Below are 20619 nucleotides of genomic sequence, written 5' to 3' on the forward strand. Positions count from 1 at the left end.
ACAAGCAAGCCCCGCCCCTCGCTCTCCCTCTGACTGTTTCGAATGCTACTTTGGCGTTCCAGCCGGGAAGCCGCTGCCGTCGGAGGGGAGAGGCAGGAAGAAGGCGCGGGGGCTGCGGGGACCTGCCGGTCATCTGATCCCAGCCAGAGCCGCGTCCGGCAGGGGACGAGGAAGGAAGGCAGCCCTCCGCCACCCGCGAGAGACCCGCCTAGCCTGGCAGCTGATTCAGCGTTGCGCTCCTTGGCTCACGTCGCAATGCCTCCTGCAGGCCGCCTTGCGCCCGGCTCTTCTCCGGGTCTCCTTCATTGATTCCTGCAGCAGCGGCGTTTTTATCCTCCTCTTTTCCTTCGGCTCCCCCCCCTCGCCTCTTTTCTTGGGGAAAAAAAAGAGAGAGAGAGAAGGTAGTTGGGGAAAGTTTGCGATTCTTCTTCCTCTTGGCCGCCAAACCCTTTTGGGGAAACTCCCAGCCTGCTTTCCCTCCGACCTCGGTTGGGTGTTCTGATTTTCCCACCTCCACCCCCACGCTTCTCCTTTTAATTTAAAAAAAAAAACCCGATCGGATCATCCTCTCCACCATGGCGATGGTCCTTCTCTGATGCTGCACTCCTTTCGAGCCTTTACATTTATTTTCTGGAGCCAAGCCGATCTCTTTTCGGAATGGAGATCTAAATTCTCACCTCCTTCCTCAAGATCCTTTAAACAACCACTTTCCTTTCTGTCCTGTTTTCGCTTTTAACAGTCAGAATCATTGTTTTTTTAAGGGTGTTGAATCTTGTTTTCTTTTAAAGGACTGGAGAAAAAGAAGAAAACACATATATTCCTTTTCCTGCCCTTTCTTTCTTTTTTGCTCCCAGTTACTGTATTTTCTACACTGCACCGCTTTTTGGTAAGCCAGTAATTTGGGAGAAATCTCTCCCCTTCCCTCCCTATTGGCTCAGAAACCATTTTAACCATTTCTGTCTGCTTCCCTTCTCACAACAAGTGAAGCCAAGATCTTCACAAACCGTGATTCCAGTATTGTTCCGCCAGAACAATCAACGTACATCCAACGTACATTGTTTGGCAGAAGAAGAAACTGCTTTTGAACACACAAACTGAGCTGTGTTCCTCTGTCCATTTGACCCCCAAGGGAAGGAAAAACATTTGGAAGGGGGAAAAAAAAAGTGTGGGGGGAAGTTTTGACATCTTCCCATCTTGAGGCTGTTACAAACATTTCCATGTTCTTTACGATAATTTTTTGGAGGAAAAGACAGTGAATCCTCACGGATTGACTCAGTTCTTTGGAAATTGTTGGCAATCTCAGCGAGCTGCGATGGGGCTGTGAAGCCAATCCTGTGGGAGAGGCCCTCCTGGAAAGAACCGAGTTCGAGAGAGAGAACAGTGAGGGAAGCTGTCCCAGCACCGTGAATGGCTGCCAAGGATTATGACCACTTGTTTAAATTGCTTATCATTGGAGATTCGGGTAAGAATGTTTGTTTTTTCATTGTCATCCCACTTCAGTCTTGTCTTAACTCTGTCCTTCTGTGTTTATTAGATTTTTATCCTGCCTTGATTACTTTATAAGTAACTCGAGGCAGAGAACGTCCATAATACAGGTAGTCCTTGACTTACAACAATTCACTTAATGATGGTTCAAAGTTACAATGGCACTGAAAAAAATGGCAAGACTGGTTTTTCACACTTACGATCCCCACAATCACATGATCAAAATTCAGATGCTTGGCAACTGATTCATATTTATGACACTTGCAGTGTCACGGGGTCATGTGATCTCTTTTTGTGACCTGACAAGCAACGGAGAAAGCCAGATTCACATTTAACAACCTGGTTACTAATTTAACAACTGCAGTGATTCACTTAACCTCTGTGGTAAGAAAGGTCATAAGATGAGGCAAAACTCGCTTAACGAATGTTTCATTTAGCCACAGACATTTTGGGTTCAATTATGGTTGTAAGTTGAGTACTACTTGTTCACTTTTTTTCCTTCTCTTTTTCCCCTCAACAACAACCCTGTGAGGTGGGTTGGGCTGAGAGAAAATGATTGGCCCAAAGTCACCTAGTCACACGGTCATGCCTAAGGCAGAACCAGAGTTCATATTCTCCTGGTTTCTAGGCAGCACCTTAACCACTACACCAAACTGCCGCTTGCTGATTTCTCCCCTCAAACATTTACCAAAACACCACTTTGCTGTCTTTTTTTGTGAATTTTCAGATCTTCCTAACACTTTTCATGCTAGACTTGCCTGTTATTCTTCTGCCATTTTCATTCTGAACACTTCGCCTAATTCTTTCCAATTTTTCTTCCTTCCTAGACTTTTATGTCAATCTTCTTCCTCCAATTCATTGTGAGCACTTGGGATGGGCTGAATGCTTTCCTCCCTCCATATGTAATCTTCTTACCTGTTCTTTATTTTTGTTCTTTTGTTCTTCCCCACCCTTTCTGCCTCACTTTCATTCCTGCAAATATCCACACAACTCTGAGAAGAAGATCCACACAACTCTGAGAAGAAATAATTGAACCAGCAATTTTTACTCCTTAATTCTACTTCTCTTCTTGTGCCACACTACTTTTCAGGAACCCTAATTCTCTATAACAGTGTTTCCCAATCTTGGCATCTTTAAGATGTCTGAACTTCAATTCCCAGAATTCTCCTCCAGGCATGAAATTCTGGGAGTTGAAGTCCAAACATCTTAAAGTTACCACAGTTAAACACTGCTCTATAGACTCCACTGACTTACAGAAAGATCCACTAAATATGTTAAAGGCTGAATTTTTTTTTTGACATATTACTGGTTTGCTTCAGGATTTAATTCAATTTGTAGAATTCCCAGCATCCTCTGGACAGTAGTTAACCCTGGAATATTTTCATTTGGCTTTAGTGATGATGGAACAATTTTGATAGTTTCCTTCCTGTGTTTTTTTTTTTTATTGTCTTGGGATATTATCTTCAAGTGGATGGCCTCCAGGCATGCTGGGACTACACAGCCAGGCTGACTTTAATTCTTGGAGATGTTGTAGTTCAAGTATATCTGAAACCGAGAATGGCTGATTATCATTCCTCAAATTGTTTATAATACTATTTCCTGCATTAATGAATATATAGGTCATTTCCTATATCATTATCTTAAAGCAGAGCACAAATATAGAAATAAAAGCTATTGTTGCATTAATATTTAAAGGTGACATTGCAATACATCAAAAAACTGAATAGCGAAATAAAAATGTGGGTGGAGAAGCAAGGAGGAAAATTAAGATTAAGTAGGATGGACTTTTCAATTTTCACCTGATTATAACAGCCCTTTCTCATTGGCCATATGTTTCATATCCTGTTATAGTCCTATAGTTCTTTACCTAAGGGTAAGCTGAATTTACTCAAAGATATTAGCCTTTAATCACATATAGTGGGCGTGTCCAACTTTTGTCTTGCCTGGGCCGCCTTAAATGAAGATGAATTCTTACGGACCACAAATAAAATATATAATGCAGTTAATAAGACGGCTCAGCAGTTAAAGATGCTGAGCTTGTCAGCTGGAAAGCTGACAGCTTGGATTCAAGAACCGAGCACTGCGGGACAAGGTGAGCTTCCATTACTTGTCCCAGCTCCTGCCAACCTACCAGTCTGAAAGCATATAAATGCAAGTAGATAAATAGGTACCACTTTGATGGGAAGGTCAAAGTACTCTGTGCAGCTTGGTGTATAGTCATGTTGGCTCCATGACCTATGGAAGCATCTTCGAACAATGCTGGCTCCCTTGATAAGAAATAGAGATGAGCACTTCCCCCTCTAAAGTCAGACACAGCTGGACAGGGGAAAACTTTATCTTATAATAATTTTAAAAGTTTGTTACCTTGTGGGGCTGCATTAATAGCTGTCCGGGGCTGCATGCAGTTGTGAGCCGCAGGTAAGCTACTCTTGATTGTACAAGATTGCACTGTTACTTTTTTTACATAGACATTTCAATTCTGTAAAAAAAAAAGTTGCAAATCAGGCAGGTGACTTGGGGCCCTTCAGATATATTAGATTTGGTCACTTGCCAGCTTCAGCTAGTTTAGCCAAATCCAGAGATGGATTTATAATCCAGAACGTCTGGTAGGCAGCAGATTGCATATGTTGGGGCAAAGCTGTTTAATTCAACTCGTCTGGTGAAGTCTTGTCTTTCGTTTTCCAGGCTGCATTTTGAGCTCTAGCATTCTTTGTCCATAGCTTAAATAAAAACTTGGCTTCCTGCTGAAGATGGAGCTACCAGTACAGAGAACTGGGGATTTGCGTGAGGTGCACCTGCTGTGAAATTTGAGATGTTAACATGGAATTCCTCAGTTTAGGATGAATGATTCATACAGATGGTATTGCAGTTTGTAGACACATTGTGGTCTCCCACAAACTGCTGACATCACACCACTGCTTGGGAAGGTTTGAGAATGAGAATGGGGTGGGAACTGTTCCTTCCAGCTCACTACAAAACCAAGAAGCAGAAAGGAAGACTGGTTGGAGCAGACTTGTCCAGTTGGGGCTGAGCTGATCTTCCATGGCTAGTTCAGGTAGTCCTCCAAGTTACAACTATTTGTTTAGCAACCATTCCACAGCACTGGGGAAAAATAAAGACTTACAATCAGTAAGCACTTACAGCATCCCTATGGTCATGTGAGCAAGATCAACTGACATATATTTGTGAAAGTTGCAGCATTCCAGGGTCATGTAATCACCATTTGTAACCTTCTCAGCTGATGCTGGACAACCCAAATCAATGGATTTGCTTAACATGATTCACTAAATAACTGCAGCAATTCGTTTAATAACGGTGGCAAAAAAATGTAAAATTGGGCAGGACTCACATAACAATTGCCTTGCTTACAACAGAAATTTTGGAATCAGTTGTGGTTGTAAGTTGAGTACTACCTGTAGTACAATTGTCCAGGAACTTTTTCTTTCGAACAGTCACGGGGGTGTTGCAAACTAATCCTTTCTCTGTGCAGCAGTCTAATCCTTTGACAGAACTGGATTATCTTTCTTAGTTATTATATTCTTGAAAAGGGTATATAGTATTACCTCACACGATATTGCTCTCTCTCCAGTCAGAAAGGCCAGAGTGATGAAGATTTCAGCTCCCTGTTTTCTCTTTAGGACCATTGCAAATGATATGGCTTATCTTCTCTCTTTAGGACTTTGGAAATTTTTAATGGCTTCCTCTGTTTATTTTCTACTCTTGATAAAGCTGATTCTGAGATGGATCAAAGTGAGACCAGTAGAAGCAGCAATCTTGGTATGTGTTCATGTGTGTTCCAGTGAATCCATGAATCAGGGTTTGCTCCAACCTGGCAATCATTTCAATCAATTTTGCAGCTACTAAGATTGTTGGCTGAACAGGGACAAAAATAGCCAGGGAAATGATTGAAGCCTGTGAAACAGATCCCTTGTCAATCAACAAAAGTGCTGATTTATCAACAGCTTTTCAGGTACTTAGGAAGGAGGGCTTGACAGCAGAAGGAATCAACAACCAATGACTTAATAACCCGCCATCACACCCCAATCAACAACTAAAAAGTCATACATAGATTAGCCCAAAGCATACATTTTGCCAGAGAGAAGTTCCATGAGGATTGGCTCCAGAACAAGTTTGAAAACTCGGAAGACTAAACCTTTGTTCCTTGTCACCTACTCAGATTGGACCCTGCAACATTATTTGCCTTCATTCATGAAGAAATCATTTCAGGATAGAGTAGAAGTGGAAATAAAGCATCAGTTGAAAGTAGATGCTGGTGCAGAAGAGAGAAAAGTAGATGAAATGATTGATGGATAGATTGGCACCATAGATTGGTAAAAGGCTGTTGATCTCTGGCAATCACATTTTAGTAGTGGAGTATCTCAGATTTTTTGGTGGTGTGTCCTGGGATCTGTTTGGATCAGGTTGCTCCAAGACATGTCTGATTTACAGAGGATTTTAGGATTTAAATGCCTGTCACGTAGTCATGGTCCTTTGCATACTTTAAATCAGAGGAACTGGCTAAGTTGTAGGATGAGAAATATTTGGGGGCAGAAACAAGTTAACCTTATTCAAATGTATTCATTGGCAGATGGGGGCAGGGGGTCTTCTATTCATGTAACAATTCACATAATCAAATCATTATTGGGAAGAATGTAAATTGGGTCATTGGCATCAGTTTTCATTGTTTGCATAATTATGTCATTGTGTAATCTGTGTGGAAAATTGGTCCGGTGCATGTGAAGGCTGAAGGCCATTGAAAGAGTCTGAAAGAGGGCAGACACTTTAGAATATGAAATGTGGGTTGGATAGGTCTTGGGCGGATCCACAGCGCGCTTGAAAACAATTCAGTTTTGGTCACCATCATATAAAAAAAATGCTTAGACTTTCTAGAAAGACAGCAAAGAAGAGCAACAAAGATGATTAGGGGACCTAAGGCTAAAACATATAAAGAACGGTTGCAGGGATTGGGTACATCTAGTTTAATGAAAAGAAGGACTAGGGGTGACATGATAGCAGTGCTTCAATATCTAAGGGGCTGCCAGAAAGTAGAGGGAGCCATGCTATTCTCCAAAGCACCTGAGGGCAGGACAAGAAGCAATGGGTGGAAACTAATGGAGAGAGCCAATTTAAAAATAAGGAGACATTTCCTGACAGAACAATTAACCAGTGGAACAGTTTGCCTCTGGAAGTTTTGACTGGCATCTCTGGGGGGTGGGTTCAAGAAGAGATTGGACAGCCATTTGTCTGAAATGGTATAGAATTTCCCGCCTGAGCAGGAGATGACCTCCAAGGTCCCTTCGGTTATTCAATTAATTCAAAGTTTGATTGTTAAATTTAGAAATCTGAAGTGGGGTGATAGCAAGGTTTGATCTTGGGATTTGTATGCATCCACCTTGGATAAATTATTTGGGTAAAATCGTGGGAGAAAGGCTTGCCAAATCTATTGTTGAAAAATATGAGTGGGATAGCACTCTGGAAAACAATCACTGCATTCAAAATATCCTGATAAGTAGATCAGCTGAATAACATCTAGAGCCGAATAGCATCTACTAATGACCAATGCAAAACTCTTTCCTCAGGAAACCAAAATAAAATGCACAATTATAAAATGGGAGGATTGATAAGGGGATTTGTGGAGAAGATCCTGAAACAGTCGTTGATGGCAAACTGCATATGAATTAGCAGAGTGATAAAAGGCTTTAAAAAAAATGTAGCTATAGAATTTTGCATTGGTCACTACTACGAGGTATTATTCAGCTCTGGATGTTATTCAGCTGATCTATTTATTAAGATATTTTGAATGCAGTGAAAGAAGCATCATCCCCAACTCAGTGTATTAGAATAACTTTATTGTCGCTGAATGTACACTAATCAGCATACATTAAAATGAAATTTCATTGCATACAGCTCTCAAAGGGTCATCACCTCCAATATACACTACATGTATTCTTCATTGATCCATCACTTTCAATGTTGTGTTCCTTTCTGGGCCCCACATTTTAAAGATTCAGAGAAATAGATACAGGGAAGGTTATGGGTAGTCCTCAACTTACGACTGCAATTGGGACTTGAATTTTGGTTGCAACTCCGAGGCTCCCTGTAACTCAACTCAATTCTACAACCCTTTTTATGGCAGTTGTTAAATGAATCATGTGGGCCATAAGTCCAAATCCACTTTCCTAAATGGGTATTTTTTGCCAGAAAGCAAAAGAAACCAGCAAAAAATGTCACAAATCACGCTTATTGTCAGAGCATCAAAGAAGATAAAGGGTCTGGAGGCGAACATGTATGAGGAATGGTTAAAGGAACTAGGTATGTCTAGTCTAATGAAGAGAAGGATTAGGGGTGACATGAAAACTGTCTTCCAGTAGTTGAGGGGCTGTCACAGAGAAGAAGACGTCAATTTATTCTCTAAAGCATCAGGGGGACAGGACAAGAAGTAATGGATGGAAGATTATCAAAGAGAGATCCAACGTAGAACTAAAGAGAAATTTCCTGACAATAAGAACAATTAATCAGTGGAACAGCTTGCCTCCTGAATTTATGGAGGTTTTCAAGAAGAGATTGAACCGCTATTTGTCCAGTATAGTACAATGATAGAGGAAAAGTCTCCTGCTCCAGCCAGGCATTGGACAAAAGACCTCCAAGGTCCCTTCCAACTCTATGATCTGGTTTGGCTAGGCAGAAGAGACAAGTAACAGGATGTAACTTGGATAGTCTTTTACTGTCCTGGGATGACAGTGTTGGGAACTACCGCTAGTTTCCATATATCACTGAGCTAGGATTTCTAGGGGAAAAACTTCCCACTAAATCTTGGCTTAGAGTTGCGTGTATTACAGGCAGCCCTTCAATTACAGCGTTTGTTTTGTGAAGGTATAACAGCACTGAAAAAAGCGATTTATGACCATTTTTCTCACATAGATCACGTGATCACCTTTTGTGACTTTCTGACAAAGTCAATGGGGAAGTCAGATTCATTTGACAACTACGTCACTAACCGCAGTGATTCACTTAACAACTCTGGCAAGAAAGGTTGTAAAACACACTTGTTCTGTCTTGCTTAGCAACAGAAATTTTGAGCTCAGTCGAGGACTACCTGTACCAAATTTTCAGAAACATTTTTATCCCTCATAGTGGAAAGATACTTGTAGAAACCTTGTTAACCAATGTCTTCATCTATTGTGGTGGCCAACCTCTTATGACAGCCTTTTCAACCTGTTTTCGCTTCACATGAATGGACTTCAGCTCCCAGAATCCATCAGTGAACAACACCATTGCTTCAGATGGGGCAGTGAAGGAGGCACGCGCACATGTGCAATGGAACTGAGCTGGGGTGAGGCTTGTGTGCTCACAGAGATGGTTCTGCATGCTGCTTCTGGCACACATGCCATAGGTTCACCATCACGGAGATTGGACATTGCTGCCTGGGGAATTCTGAAAGTTGAAGTCCATCCATCTTAAAAGTAGCTGAGACTGAAAAACATTGAAGTTGAAATCCAAGCTTCTCTTTGGAGAAAACTCTCTTAGGACATTTCCTTTCATCCCTAGTACATGTTACATGAAAAACAATCTGGTGATCGCATTCATAAATAAGAAGCAGGAATATCAGGTATAATAACTCTTAATTACTTCCATTTTATTCTTTCTAGTAGGTACTATGCCATAATAGTGCCAAATTTTTGTACACGTTCACCGTGTTGTGGATAAGAGTACTCGAATAAAACTATGAGGCTACTAATTGAAATGCGGCCCTGTTTTTTTATGAATCTTTGTTTCCTTGTGTGTATTTAATCCAGAATTCTAGTTTTGGGCATGCTGTGAAGTTTTTCTGTGTCTGGCTATGTCACGTACTGTGGAAATTGAGAAGTTGCACCTATATACATACAGCTAGCTTACATTTTGGGATACAAACTCCACAGATTCTTTTCCTGTTATGTGCTGACGTTTCTTCCCTTGGAGAGGAACAAAGAGGGCTAGAAGCGGGTCATACAGCTGCAAGCTGTTTTCCTCTACTTCTTGTTTCCCAGCTATTCCACCATCAAGTCTCTAAATATGTCAGAGAGATAACAGAGATGGGGGTAGATGGAGAACAGCTGCCAGGATCCCTTTTCATTTTAACTGGAGAGTCTTTCTGAAAATGAAATTATCCCAGTGTTACAGAATGGAGCATTCGGTCAACTTTCCAGCCATTCCTTGCCTAATTTTCTTATTTTGTTTTCTGTATGCCTCTAGCAAATTCTTTGCATTCCACGGCCTTTTGGCTTACTCCATCTTCAATAGACCATTTGGGAGAGTTCCTCCTTCACCTCCTTTCTTCTCTTCCTCTCGGGTTTCCCCTGGGTCTGCTTGATATTTCTCTCTTGTGGCTCAGTAGCCATATTTTGGCCGCTTTCCTAATGGCATTCCTGCTAAATTCAGTGGTAGAACGAGAATTAGATTTCCAGTATGGTCTTCATAGCTCAACGTATTCTAGCATATTCTCTTCCCAATTTTTTCCTCTTCTGTCTGTGGCCATTTTTAGTGCTGAATCCCAGAACATGCGCTTTTAGAAACCCATCTGTATCTTGAGTTGCTTTACAAAATACAGTAGACGACATACTAACTTCATTGTGTGAAAAGCCCAAGCCATCTTAAGACAGAATAATTAAAGAGAACAGTCACGCTCAGATACGGAGTGCGTCTTCAAAAGCTGGCAGTTTTTTTTAATGAAAAAGGATAACATGCATTCCTTGAAAAGAATTAAGTGTAATAAGTAGCCAGGCTCTACATAGCTCAGTGAATATGTGATTCACACCTAAGTGCCTAAGTTATAATATGTTAAGTTTGGTTTGATTTAGTGTGCTTCATGAATTTAGCTGTTAGGATCTGCAAACTGATTTTTGCATTAGTGCAAAGGTATCCAACCTTGGCAACTTTTTAAGACTTGTGGATTTCATGGCTAGCTGGGGAATTCTGGGAGTTGAAGTCCAAAAATCTTAAAGTTGTCTAGGTTGGACTTCCCTGCGTGTACATTTAGCCAATTCTAATTTGCTGACATACCAATAACCTAGGGTAATATATATATACAGTAGTAAAGCTGTGCTAAAATGGCAGGTCAGTTGAACGTCACATTGAATGACGTGGAGACCAAAGAGGCTCCTACAGGAACCAGAGGAAATCACTTGGCACACAAAGGGGCCTAACTGATTTGTGAAATCTGGGAAGAAAAACAGATTTCTGTCAGTGTGTGTATATATGTGTGTGGGAGAGGGAGAGGGAGAGAGAGAGAGAGAGAGAGAGAGACGGTCTAGCATACAGCCAAGATCAGCCAAGAAAGCTTGTGCTGCGGAACTCAATCTTGGCTTATCTCCCATTGCAGCTGTAGAGACTGGAAGGGCAGTTGTGTACTCTCAACCTTCACAGGAAGAGGAGGTCTGTTCAAGAAGCTGTGGGGAAGGAAAGGAGAAGAGCTGGAGAAGTTGATTTCAGGGTTATGTCAGCAGGTGACCTCAGAAATTGACAGAGAGGATTTATGTCCCGTGATATCTATGGTTCCACCCTTCTAGGTGACTTGATTACTTTAAGTCAAGGTATCGAGGTGTGCCTTCCATTTTCTTCCTGCTCATAACCTTTCAACTTCCTATTTAGAAGCAAAAATTTGTGACTATTCAGCATTCCACTGATCCAATTATTATTTATCCTATGTTCTCACCACGGCCTGAGAATTCACATCCCCTCCTGGAAGATAATCTACAATCTCCGATGTCCCCCCTTCCCCCAATGCTGTGCAAACTTCTCTTGCAGTCCTGGGGTTTTGTCCCCTCCTTCTTCTCCTTGTAGTAGGACATAATAGGTTGAGACAGGAGTGGCTCTTTTTGAATAAATATTCCAAGGTTGTTTGCTTTGGGCGGGAAGCTTCTCAGCAGCTTTGTTGAGGGCCATCTGTTGCATCAGAAGCAGTTAAGAAATGATGGGGAGGATTAAACTCTCATGTAGAGTTTGTGTGATTTGTTCCCTTTTATTTCCTGTCCAGGGGTTGGCAAAAGTAGCCTTCTGCTCCGCTTTGCAGATAACACCTTTTCAGGTAAGGAACTTCCTCCTGCGTTGACAATCATTGTATGGGTTGGGAGTCCCGATTCTTGCCACGCATCAAAATTGCTGCAATTTCAGTCCAGGCCAAACATCTTCGGTTTTGATGGATTCTTGGTTTTTACATCTCATTTTTAAAAGCAGTTTGCAAAATTGTAATGGGCCCACTGCAGAAGAGTATTTTAATGCAAAGATTGCGGGGGATGGGACGAGACACGGGGGACACAAGGGGACGACGGACACCAAGATAATTACACTGGTTCATGAAATGTAAAAAAAAAAATCACAGTGCCCAACTGGGCAATTGGGAGGAACAAAAATTCCACAAATCAGCGTGTGAGTGTGAGTTTCCCAGATATTTTTCTCAGGTCTGTTCCAAAGATTGTAGAAACTCACTCCCTTCTTTGTGGCACTTTAATTGGTCATAATAAAAATATTGTCCAATTGTGGATTGGGGGTTTAATTTATCCAGCCTTCTTTTATTCAGTTTTGCTATAAAAGAAGCAAATGGTGCTATCTGTTCTAATTAAATGTGTTTGTGTGCTGATTGTGTTCCCCTGCTAGCCGTGCTGTAATTGAATCCTTGCTGGTATGTTTTAGTAAAGTATTGCAACATCAATTCTTTTCAAAATAAATTCCTTCTCTTTTGTCCCTCCCTCCTGCCTTGGTTGAGTTACTTCTTTCCATTTTATTTGGCTTGTTTTCAGTGTGCAAAGTCAGACCTTAATTTGCCAGTTGCCCAAATCATTGATTAAATGACCAGGAAAAACATCTGCCAAAAATGCAGGCTGTATTGATTCTCATAGCATCTGTTTTGAGCAAAATTGCTGTATTTTTGCAGTTACAAATAGGTTGTGCCTGTAACTGATATTAGAATCCTGCAAATTCTAAGAATATCACATTCCCCTCCCCCCCCAATTTATTCAGTGGCTTCTTGACTTACAACCATTCATTTACTAACCATTCCACTGAAAAAAATTACTCTAAAACTGATCCTCATGCTTACAACTGTTGCAATGTCCTAATAATCATATGATCAAAATTCAGGTACTTGTCAGTGAGCGACATTTGTTTACAACATTTGCAGCATTCCGGGGTCATGTGAACTATCCAGTTGTTTTCCAACAAGCAAAGTCAATGGAGTGGAGGAGATGGATTTGTCTAATGACTTATGATTCACTTAACAACTGCACCGATTCCCTTAACTATGACAAAAAGGGTGATAAAAATCGGCTGCCATTCTCTTAACAATCACCTTGCTTAGCAAGAGAAGTTCAGATCCCAATTGTGGTCATAAGCCGAGGACCACCTGTATTTGGTTTTTTGAGTGCCACCATGAAATTTCTGACCTTTAACAATCCCAGCTATTGTTTATTTTTTTAATAACAATATTTGATCACACTTCTCTTTTGCAATAATGCACCAGAACATTTAGCTTTAATATTTCTGAGTTTGCACAGGAAAAAGGCATTTTTATACCATTTTCTGATTTTTTTAAAAAATTCTTCTTTCTTCCCTGTGTCTCTCCAGGTAGCTATATCACAACAATTGGGGTAGACTTCAAAATCCGGACACTAGTGATTAACGGAGAAAGAGTGAAGCTGCAAATCTGGGATACGGCTGGACAGGAACGCTTCAGGACTATTACTTCCACGTAAGTCCAGAACAGGAACTGAACAGGGGCCTGGATACTGAAGAGTGTGGACAAATAAAGGTAGTTCACAACTTAAAACCACAGTTGAGCCCAAAATTTATGTTGCTAAGTGAGAAATTTGCTAAGTGAGTTTTGCCCCATTTTACAACTTTTCTTGCCACAGTTGTTAACTGAATCACTGCAGTTATTAACTTAGCTCACAAGGTTGTTAAGTGAATCTGGCTTCCGCATTGACTTTGCTTGTCAGAAGGCCGCAAAAGGGGATCACATGAGCCATGGACACTGCAACCGTCATAAATGTGAGTCAGTTGTCAAACATCTGAATGTAAATCATGTGGCCATGGGGAAGCTGCAACAGTCATAATTGTGAAAAATGGTCATAAGTCACTTTTTTACTGCTATTGATGTAACTTCAAACAGTCACTAAGTGAACGGTTGTAAGTCAAGGACTACCTGTAAACTTGTGCAAAACGCCAAAAGATTTCTGATCTAGAATGAAAAATTAGTTTAAAATTTTGAATACTGGTAGTCCTCTATATACGACCGCACAAAGGTTGCTTCATTTTACGAACTTTCTGGTCACAGTTGTTAAGTGAATCACTGCAGTTGTTTAGTAATACAGTTGTTAAATGAATTTGGCTTCCCCATTGTCTTTGTTTGTCAGGAGGTCGCAAAAGCTGATCACACAACTCTGGGATTCTGCAACAAATATGAGTCAGTTGTCAAGTGTCTGAATTTTGATCATGTGACCACGGGGAATGCTGCAACAGTCATAAATGTGAAACGGTCATAAGTGCTGCTTTTCCAGTGCTGTTGTAATTTAGAATGATCGCTAAATGAAGTGTTGTAAGTTGAGGACTATCTATACTTGGACCTCATTGTGGGATTCTAGCCATTTTAATTTTTTTTATTACAGTATTTTAATGTTGAGGGGTGTCTTCCCTCCTTAGTTTTTATGGACACCTCAGGGCTAATCACTAAACTAAATGTAAGTCTTGGTGGGGCTACACAACCGCTTCAAAACCCTGTCGCAGAAGGGAAGAAAAAGAGGGAATTATTGAATTTTCTCTGTTCAAATCATTTCATTTTCTTTGGGTGCAGGTATTACCGCAATACTCATGGTGTCATCATTGTTTACGATGTGACAAACGCCGAGTCCTTTGTTAATGTCAAACGTTGGCTGCATGAGATTGGGCAAAACTGTGACAATGTGTGCAAGATTTTGGGTGAGTGGTTTTGTTCCCAACCTGTCTTCCCCTCATCTTTCACTTCAGTAGCCATTGCTCAAGGTTGTGAGTCTTTGTGAATCTATCACATTACATTGGAACCTTATCAGGGTAATAGAAATAAAAGAGATTTTTTCAATAGTTCTTATTCATACTGGAAAAAGAGGAAGTGATTTGTGTTTACTTCATGGTGTCCTGCTTATTTCTCAGGGGGAGTGAGATATTTTTCTTATTTCAGGAATATCCACCCTAGAAAAGTATATTCAGATGCATTGAGTTTTCAGCCTCAGCACATGTTTACAATTGCTTAATTCTTCTTGGTTGCTCTAGAAACAAACATAGCTCCAGAGATACCTCATTGAAGGTCAGCTAGGGAAACCTGATAGTCTTTATTTATTTATTGCAATAGTAGCACTGGATTTGAGGAAATCATTTGGGCTGCTAGGGTTGCATCTAGGAACAGGGCAGGTGATATTGTGCTTCCATATTCTCCTTGCATTTCAGACTATGAAGTGCTGATTTGGGACATTTGAACAAGGTTTTGTTGGGGAAAGTATTCTACCATGCCTTGGTACGTTCTTTTTAACGGGGAATGTTCCAGCTACTTTATCTTGGAACTACAGTTCCCACAGTCCTCAACAAGCATGTTAGTTAGAGCTTCTATAGGCCCCGTTTCTAGTGATAGAAAGAGTAATATACTAAGATACTTTGCAGAGTGATACAGTTGTGGATCTTCGAAGATAAGCTGCTAGATTTAGAAGATCCCCTTGCTAATGCTTGGCTGAAGCTAATCAACTGAACATTTGTCACAAGCCTTTCACTTTGATGTGAGCGATAGCTTATGACAAAAAAAAGCATTGTGGCTTATTGACTGCAGGACAATTCTTTCTTTATCTAACCCGATACACTGCCAACTATGAAAATCTCTCAGCGAGTTTATAAAAGGGTAAAATAAAAATTCAGCTGAGACATTGACATAGGATCGAACATGATGATTGGGATTCCTAGAGAAGAAAGATGATATGAATTCATTGTATTTTTATCTCGCCATTCCCTAAAAGCTCAATTGTAACAAAGATGAATATATTGCTTCTATAAAATTGATCTAAATAAAATTAAAGCTAGGTTTTTTTTAATCACATTGAGCCACTTGGCTTTATCCAAGAGATGAAGAACTAATTTCGTCATCAATTATGGATTAGAAAGCCAAGTAAATATGGAACTTTGGCTTTGCCTACCATAAAAAATGAAAGCTGGGATTAATTCTTGCTTTGTTTGCTGCATTGTTCTCTGGTGAGCCAAATGTAGATTTGGCCAAATTATAAATGGTTTGTTACCACAGCCACTCCAGTGAGTGAGAAGGCAGATTTCTTAATGAGTCATTCTTCCATCTTAAGTGATTAGTTCACAGAATTATCCTCTTTACTGTCCTTCCTCCAAAGTGTAAGACAGAGAACATACCGTTTGACATTATCTGCTTACCTGTGCCTTTTAAAATGGGAGACATCTAACAGTGGGGCATTTATTTGGACAACATATGCTGTGCCACTGAACTAGGTCTCTGTGATGAAATCCTTTTACACACGTACGGAAAAAAAACAACCCCTCTGCAGAAGTCATTAAAAGGAGCCAGGTTGAGCTGCTCAGATTAGGAGGAGTACTATAGCCTAAAGACTGTCTAATTGGCCTTAAGATGTGTTAGGTTCAAAATGAAGACAGTTTGCCCAAATTATCTGCTACCCGTGCAGAATGTATCACATAATATATTAAAGCATTTGGATTGCTTTCTTGCTCCAATTCTCCTCTTCTCCTATCCCCTCAAAACAGTGGGTAATAAATGTGAAGACCTGTCACGGAAGCAAGTAGAGTCTGCTGACGCCCGGCGGTTCAGTGAGCAAATGGGTGTGCGACTGTTTGAGACCAGTGCTAAGGAGAACCTCAACGTTGAAGAGGTAAGGGAAGAGATGGTTAGGAGGACAAAGGTGGGAAGGAAAACTGAGGCCTTCAGTGCTTCAAGAGGGGATGGCTGGAGCTTTGGGCTGGCCAAAAAAAAAACAGGTAAGAAGGTTGTTCAGTTCCCTTCCCCTTGTATATTCCATCCGTAGATGTTCAACGCCATCACCACCATGGTGCTCCGAATGAAACAGGAAAACCTGGCACGGCGGCAACAACAGAATGAGGTCGTCAAAATCAACAAGCCCAAAAAAAAGCCTTCAGTCAAGAAATGTTGCTGAAGGGGCAGCCCCTATAGATGCCTCTTCCTTTTGGAGGTTTTTTTTGATGAACTGTGGGGAATTGTGTGGGTGAAAATCATGGCTGATAAGATTTGGGGTGGCGGGGGGAAGGGCTTTTGGATCTTGATAGGAAGGGCAGGAGAACCAGTATGAATCCTCCTAGCCCTGGAATTCTTGTTTCTCTTCGCTGGGGAAGTTGAGTTGTGGGGATAGAAACACAAACTGAAGCATTGCTTTCCCTGCCTGATGATAGGTTGCGGGAGTTGTAGGCTGTACTTACAAAAAGGGGGTGTGGGGGGTGGGTGGGAAGTACTGAGCAGCATTAAAAAAAAAAAGACTACTGAAATCATTAAGGTGAATAAAAGAGGACGTGGGGCGTAGCTGAGCCCAAGGAAATTGTCCTTCTCCCCATAACTGAAAAAAAGCCTTTCTCTACAACTTTGTTTACTCCTTGTATTTTATTTCTCCACTTGTGGTCTGATAGTTGGAATTCAACTGGTATTCAAATTTAAGTCATGGTAAGACGGCTGCAGGGTGAGGGAGAAGGTGGGCATTAGATTATTTTGGAGCAAGCTCTTTCAGGTTCTGGAGCTGTGCCACAGTTTACATCATAATAGGAGGAAGTGGAAAAAACACAAGCAAAATGCGTCAGAATTTCCCAGCTGATTGTATTGAGAGTTTTCCTTCTCGTCTCTCTAGGCTTGCTCTGATTACTCTAGGTAGGAATGATTTAGGACCAAGCTACTTTGCTTTTCTCTTAGGATTTGGAATTTTCTGTTCAATTAGCCCTCTCCTTCAATCCAAATGGTGGGAGAAAATAGCCAACTGTCCATGTAGTAGGTTTAAAAAAGGACTTTGTAACCTTTGCAGCTATAATTGGGGTATCATTCAGTCATTCCGGTTTACCTCCAGAAACTGAGGAACAAAATAAGAAATGGCAGCATAAATTTTAATATAGGAATATGAAATTATATCCGGATTCAGCTGCTAAGTTGTCAACGTATGATTCCCAACTCTGAGGTATTACAGACAGACTCTGTCCCCTTTCAACACTGGGACCCTCTGTGCAATGCATTTGCTTCATTATTTTATACACACACATCTCTGTAGATATCTAAAACATCTCATTTTAACTCACTTCTAATGGCATCAGACTTGTTAAGGATATACCACTATTCAATAAAGACATTTAGATATAAAAACAATACTGCTTCTTTTATTTCCCCATTATAGCCACTCCCTAGGTACCAACAGGAAGAGATCATCATAATGCCAGCTCCTGTCAAATAACATTTGGCAGTGTAAAAGTGTCAAGTTCTCTATATCGGAAGCAAAAAGTCAAGAAAAAAAAAACCCTTACAATTCTTCCAACTTCAATGGACATTAAAAATAAGACTTCTGTGCTAATAAAGTATAAAAGTGGTTAGAATGCCCATTGTAACTCTTATTTAAAAGTATATTACAGTGTCCTGGGAAGTACTCATTAATTGCTTATTGAAAGAGAAAATAAAGTGATATAGATATTGGACTTAGTTGCAGGTATACTGTACATTATGTGGATGGAAGAGAAAGGATCAGATTATTGCAGCTGGCTGAAAACCACAAGTGCCGCCATGGTGAAGTAAAATATTTTAGTGAAATGTTTATACCAACTGATAAAGGTGCTTTTTGTTGAAAGACACAGCCAGACAGAGAAGTGAATTCGACTTCAAAGGGAAATAAAATTGGGGCTGTTGATTCATGTTTCCATTTCCTCTTGGTTTGCTACCGCTTCTAGATGGGGCTGGGCCGATGGGGGAGCCATCAGGGTCCTGATGGTGCGCAAGAGGGAGTTACTATGAGGGCTCCACAGGACAACTTCGGTACAAGGATTCCTGTGAAAATGAGGGAGGAAGCTGATTAATTGTTCATCCATTTTCCTTGTTACACTTTCTTTCCTACAAGTAACCTTTGACCTATGACTGTAATGGAGCCTGCCCATTATAGTCACAAATGGTGATCAAGCTGTTAAACAAGATGGTCTTGCTTAACAATTCCCACCCCCTGGTGTCTCTCATAACTTTGAATGGCCACTGAGTGACTGGTTATGAAGCAAGGACTATGTGTACTTCGTTAATACTCACAGAGAAAGAAACATTTCTTCAGAGGCAACGCTGCTTCCTTCGAGTCCTTCTAACGTGAAGGAAGACGGCACAAACATAGGGCAGTCTCCCATCATGAATTCACCGTCTACAATGACTGTGGTCAGCTCTTCTTCTGTACAGTTGGTTTCATCACTTGCTCCATCTTGAGACAGCCTGGGACAGAGAAGACCTTATGTGAAGAAGTCATAATATTCTGCTTCCCTGAACCCACTTTTTAAAAAAGCACAAAGCTGCCATGCTCTCTGGTACCTCCGTTGTAGCTCTTTCAACTGTGTATATGCCTGCTCCCATCTGGGGTTTTCACTGTGAACAGGGAAGCCATTAGTACTATAGATGTGGTCGTTTTCCAGGCTAAGGGAGTTAAAACGGGCAGCCATCTTCTCCTCTGACAGAAAATGTTTAGAACTGGGTTCCCTGTTGAGGTGCAGAAAGCAGTGACAATTCAGCCTTCAGTCAATAAAATCCTAGTTAGAACCAAGTAGTGCTGAGCTCATCATGGTTAAACTAACATGCCCCTTATGGAAGGTGGCACTTCATTATACACATTTCAGGAAGTTTCTGAAAACAAGAGGACCTCCAAAACACAAGATGGTCCTTATACAGCATTTCTAATAATTAATGTGGCTGCACCATACTCAGTTATGTTGTCAGGAATGTCTACACCATGATAGCATGAGAAGGTTCCAGTGTGATAGAATGCAACATGAAAGGGCAAGCTTAATTACAGCTTATTAATTGAGAGCTTGGCTACTGCTACCACTTAAGATAGTGTTGTAAACATATAGTAGGTTAACATCTACACCTCTGAACAAAAACTTGAAATTTTGGTAGAATAAGCCATCAAGTGCCATCTATATACCCAAAAATATAAAATACAAAAATGGATTGGAGCATTTTTTTGCTAATGCCTTTCTTAGCTGTAGCTCCCATTTTCCTCCATACTTACTGATCTTTGCTTTCCAGATGTCGCTTGAAAGCAAGGGATACTGACTGGCATCTAAAAAAAGAAATGAGACTTGAATTAAGAATAACTAAGATCATTCTTAGTTATTTTTGTGCCATCAACAAACTATTTTAAAATATTTTAAAATAAAATATTAATAGCCCTTAGATTTATATACAGTACTACTCATTAGTACTTTGAACTCTCAGAACAGTTTATAGTGTCAGCATATTGCCCCCAATAATCTGGGTCCTCATTTTACCCACCTCGAAAGAATGGAAAGCTGAGTCAACTTTGAGACAGTGAGAATCAAACCCCAGGTTGTGGGCAGTTAGCCTGCAATCCTGCATTCTAACAACAGTGCCTCCACAGCTGCTCATTAACAGAAGATTCCTGATACTCCCTGGCAGATTCCCACCTTATTGCTTTTGAAAACCTTAAGCTGCAAAATCTTCCCTTTGGTATCAGTTTTATATTATTTTGTTGTCCACTCCTAAACCCTTCACAGCCTAGGTACAGAATTTTTAAAATATTTGCCAAACTTAGTTATTTCAGCAGCAGACAAAGTCCTTGTCCAAGCTTTTATCTTTTATGGTTTAATTGTTGGATGCTGTTCAGTAAATGATTTTATAGTTTAGCTAAGCTGTGCTTTTAAAATGTTTTTGTGAAGAAAGCAGATTATATGGCATCAAGTTGGCATTGACTCTTTGTAAACGAATAGATTTTGTCTAAATGTAATGCATTTTGGGTGCTACTCAAAAATATTATTAAATATCCAAATAAACCTGCTGATACATAGCCTGCTGTTGTCTTCTTTGCCTCAGCCCCCTTCATCATGTTTCCTTTGAAGCAGAGCTGGGCATTT

The 20619-nt window shown here is 40.6% G+C and overlaps 2 protein-coding genes across 8 annotated transcripts in view; one reads left to right on the forward strand and one right to left on the reverse strand.

Annotated features, from left to right (window-relative positions):
- Positions 1-20552, forward strand: LOC113443689 (ras-related protein Rab-35). 2 transcript variants are annotated; one of them, XM_026712074.2, is made up of 6 exons: positions 12-1462; positions 11498-11548; positions 13084-13207; positions 14309-14433; positions 16261-16385; positions 16539-20552. In XM_026712074.2, the coding sequence occupies exons 1-6, from the start codon at positions 1408-1410 to the stop codon at positions 16665-16667; spliced, it is 609 nt and encodes a 202-aa protein (XP_026567859.1). In that variant the 5' UTR covers positions 12-1407; the 3' UTR covers positions 16668-20552. The 2 variants fall into 2 exon arrangements, with proteins under 2 accessions (XP_026567860.1, XP_026567859.1); XM_026712075.2 differs by lacking the exon at positions 11498-11548 and having other exon boundaries at positions 1-1462.
- HCFC1R1 (host cell factor C1 regulator 1) overlaps positions 17596-20619 on the reverse strand; it is a 6100-nt gene continuing 3076 nt past the window's right edge. For all 6 annotated transcript variants that reach the window (XM_026712071.2, XM_026712069.2, XM_087918292.1 and 3 more), the window contains exons 3-6: positions 19758-19808; positions 19061-19225; positions 18791-18964; positions 17596-18541 (exon numbers count right to left, since the gene is read on the reverse strand). In XM_026712071.2, the coding sequence (XP_026567856.1) occupies positions 18406-18541; positions 18791-18964; positions 19061-19225; positions 19758-19808 (526 nt within the window). In that variant the 3' untranslated portion in view covers positions 17596-18405. The remainder of the gene's footprint in view (positions 18542-18790; positions 18965-19060; positions 19226-19757; positions 19809-20619) is intronic.

The sequence above is a fragment of the Pseudonaja textilis genome, chromosome Z, assembly GCF_049901715.1.
Source record: "Pseudonaja textilis isolate UNSWEBS1 chromosome Z, rPseTex1.2, whole genome shotgun sequence".
NCBI lineage: Eukaryota > Metazoa > Chordata > Lepidosauria > Squamata > Elapidae > Pseudonaja > Pseudonaja textilis.

Excerpts from the sequence above, each read along its gene's own strand:
- LOC113443689 (XM_026712074.2), top strand. The coding sequence starts at position 1,408 with ATGGCTGCCAAGGATTATGACCACTTGTTTAAATTGCTTATCATTGGA. Across the intron at positions 13,208-14,308 it reads TTCAGGACTATTACTTCCAC|GTATTACCGCAATACTCATG; the intron begins GTAAGTCCAGAA and ends CTTTGGGTGCAG. Across the intron at positions 14,434-16,260 it reads CAATGTGTGCAAGATTTTGG|TGGGTAATAAATGTGAAGAC; the intron begins GTGAGTGGTTTT and ends CCCTCAAAACAG.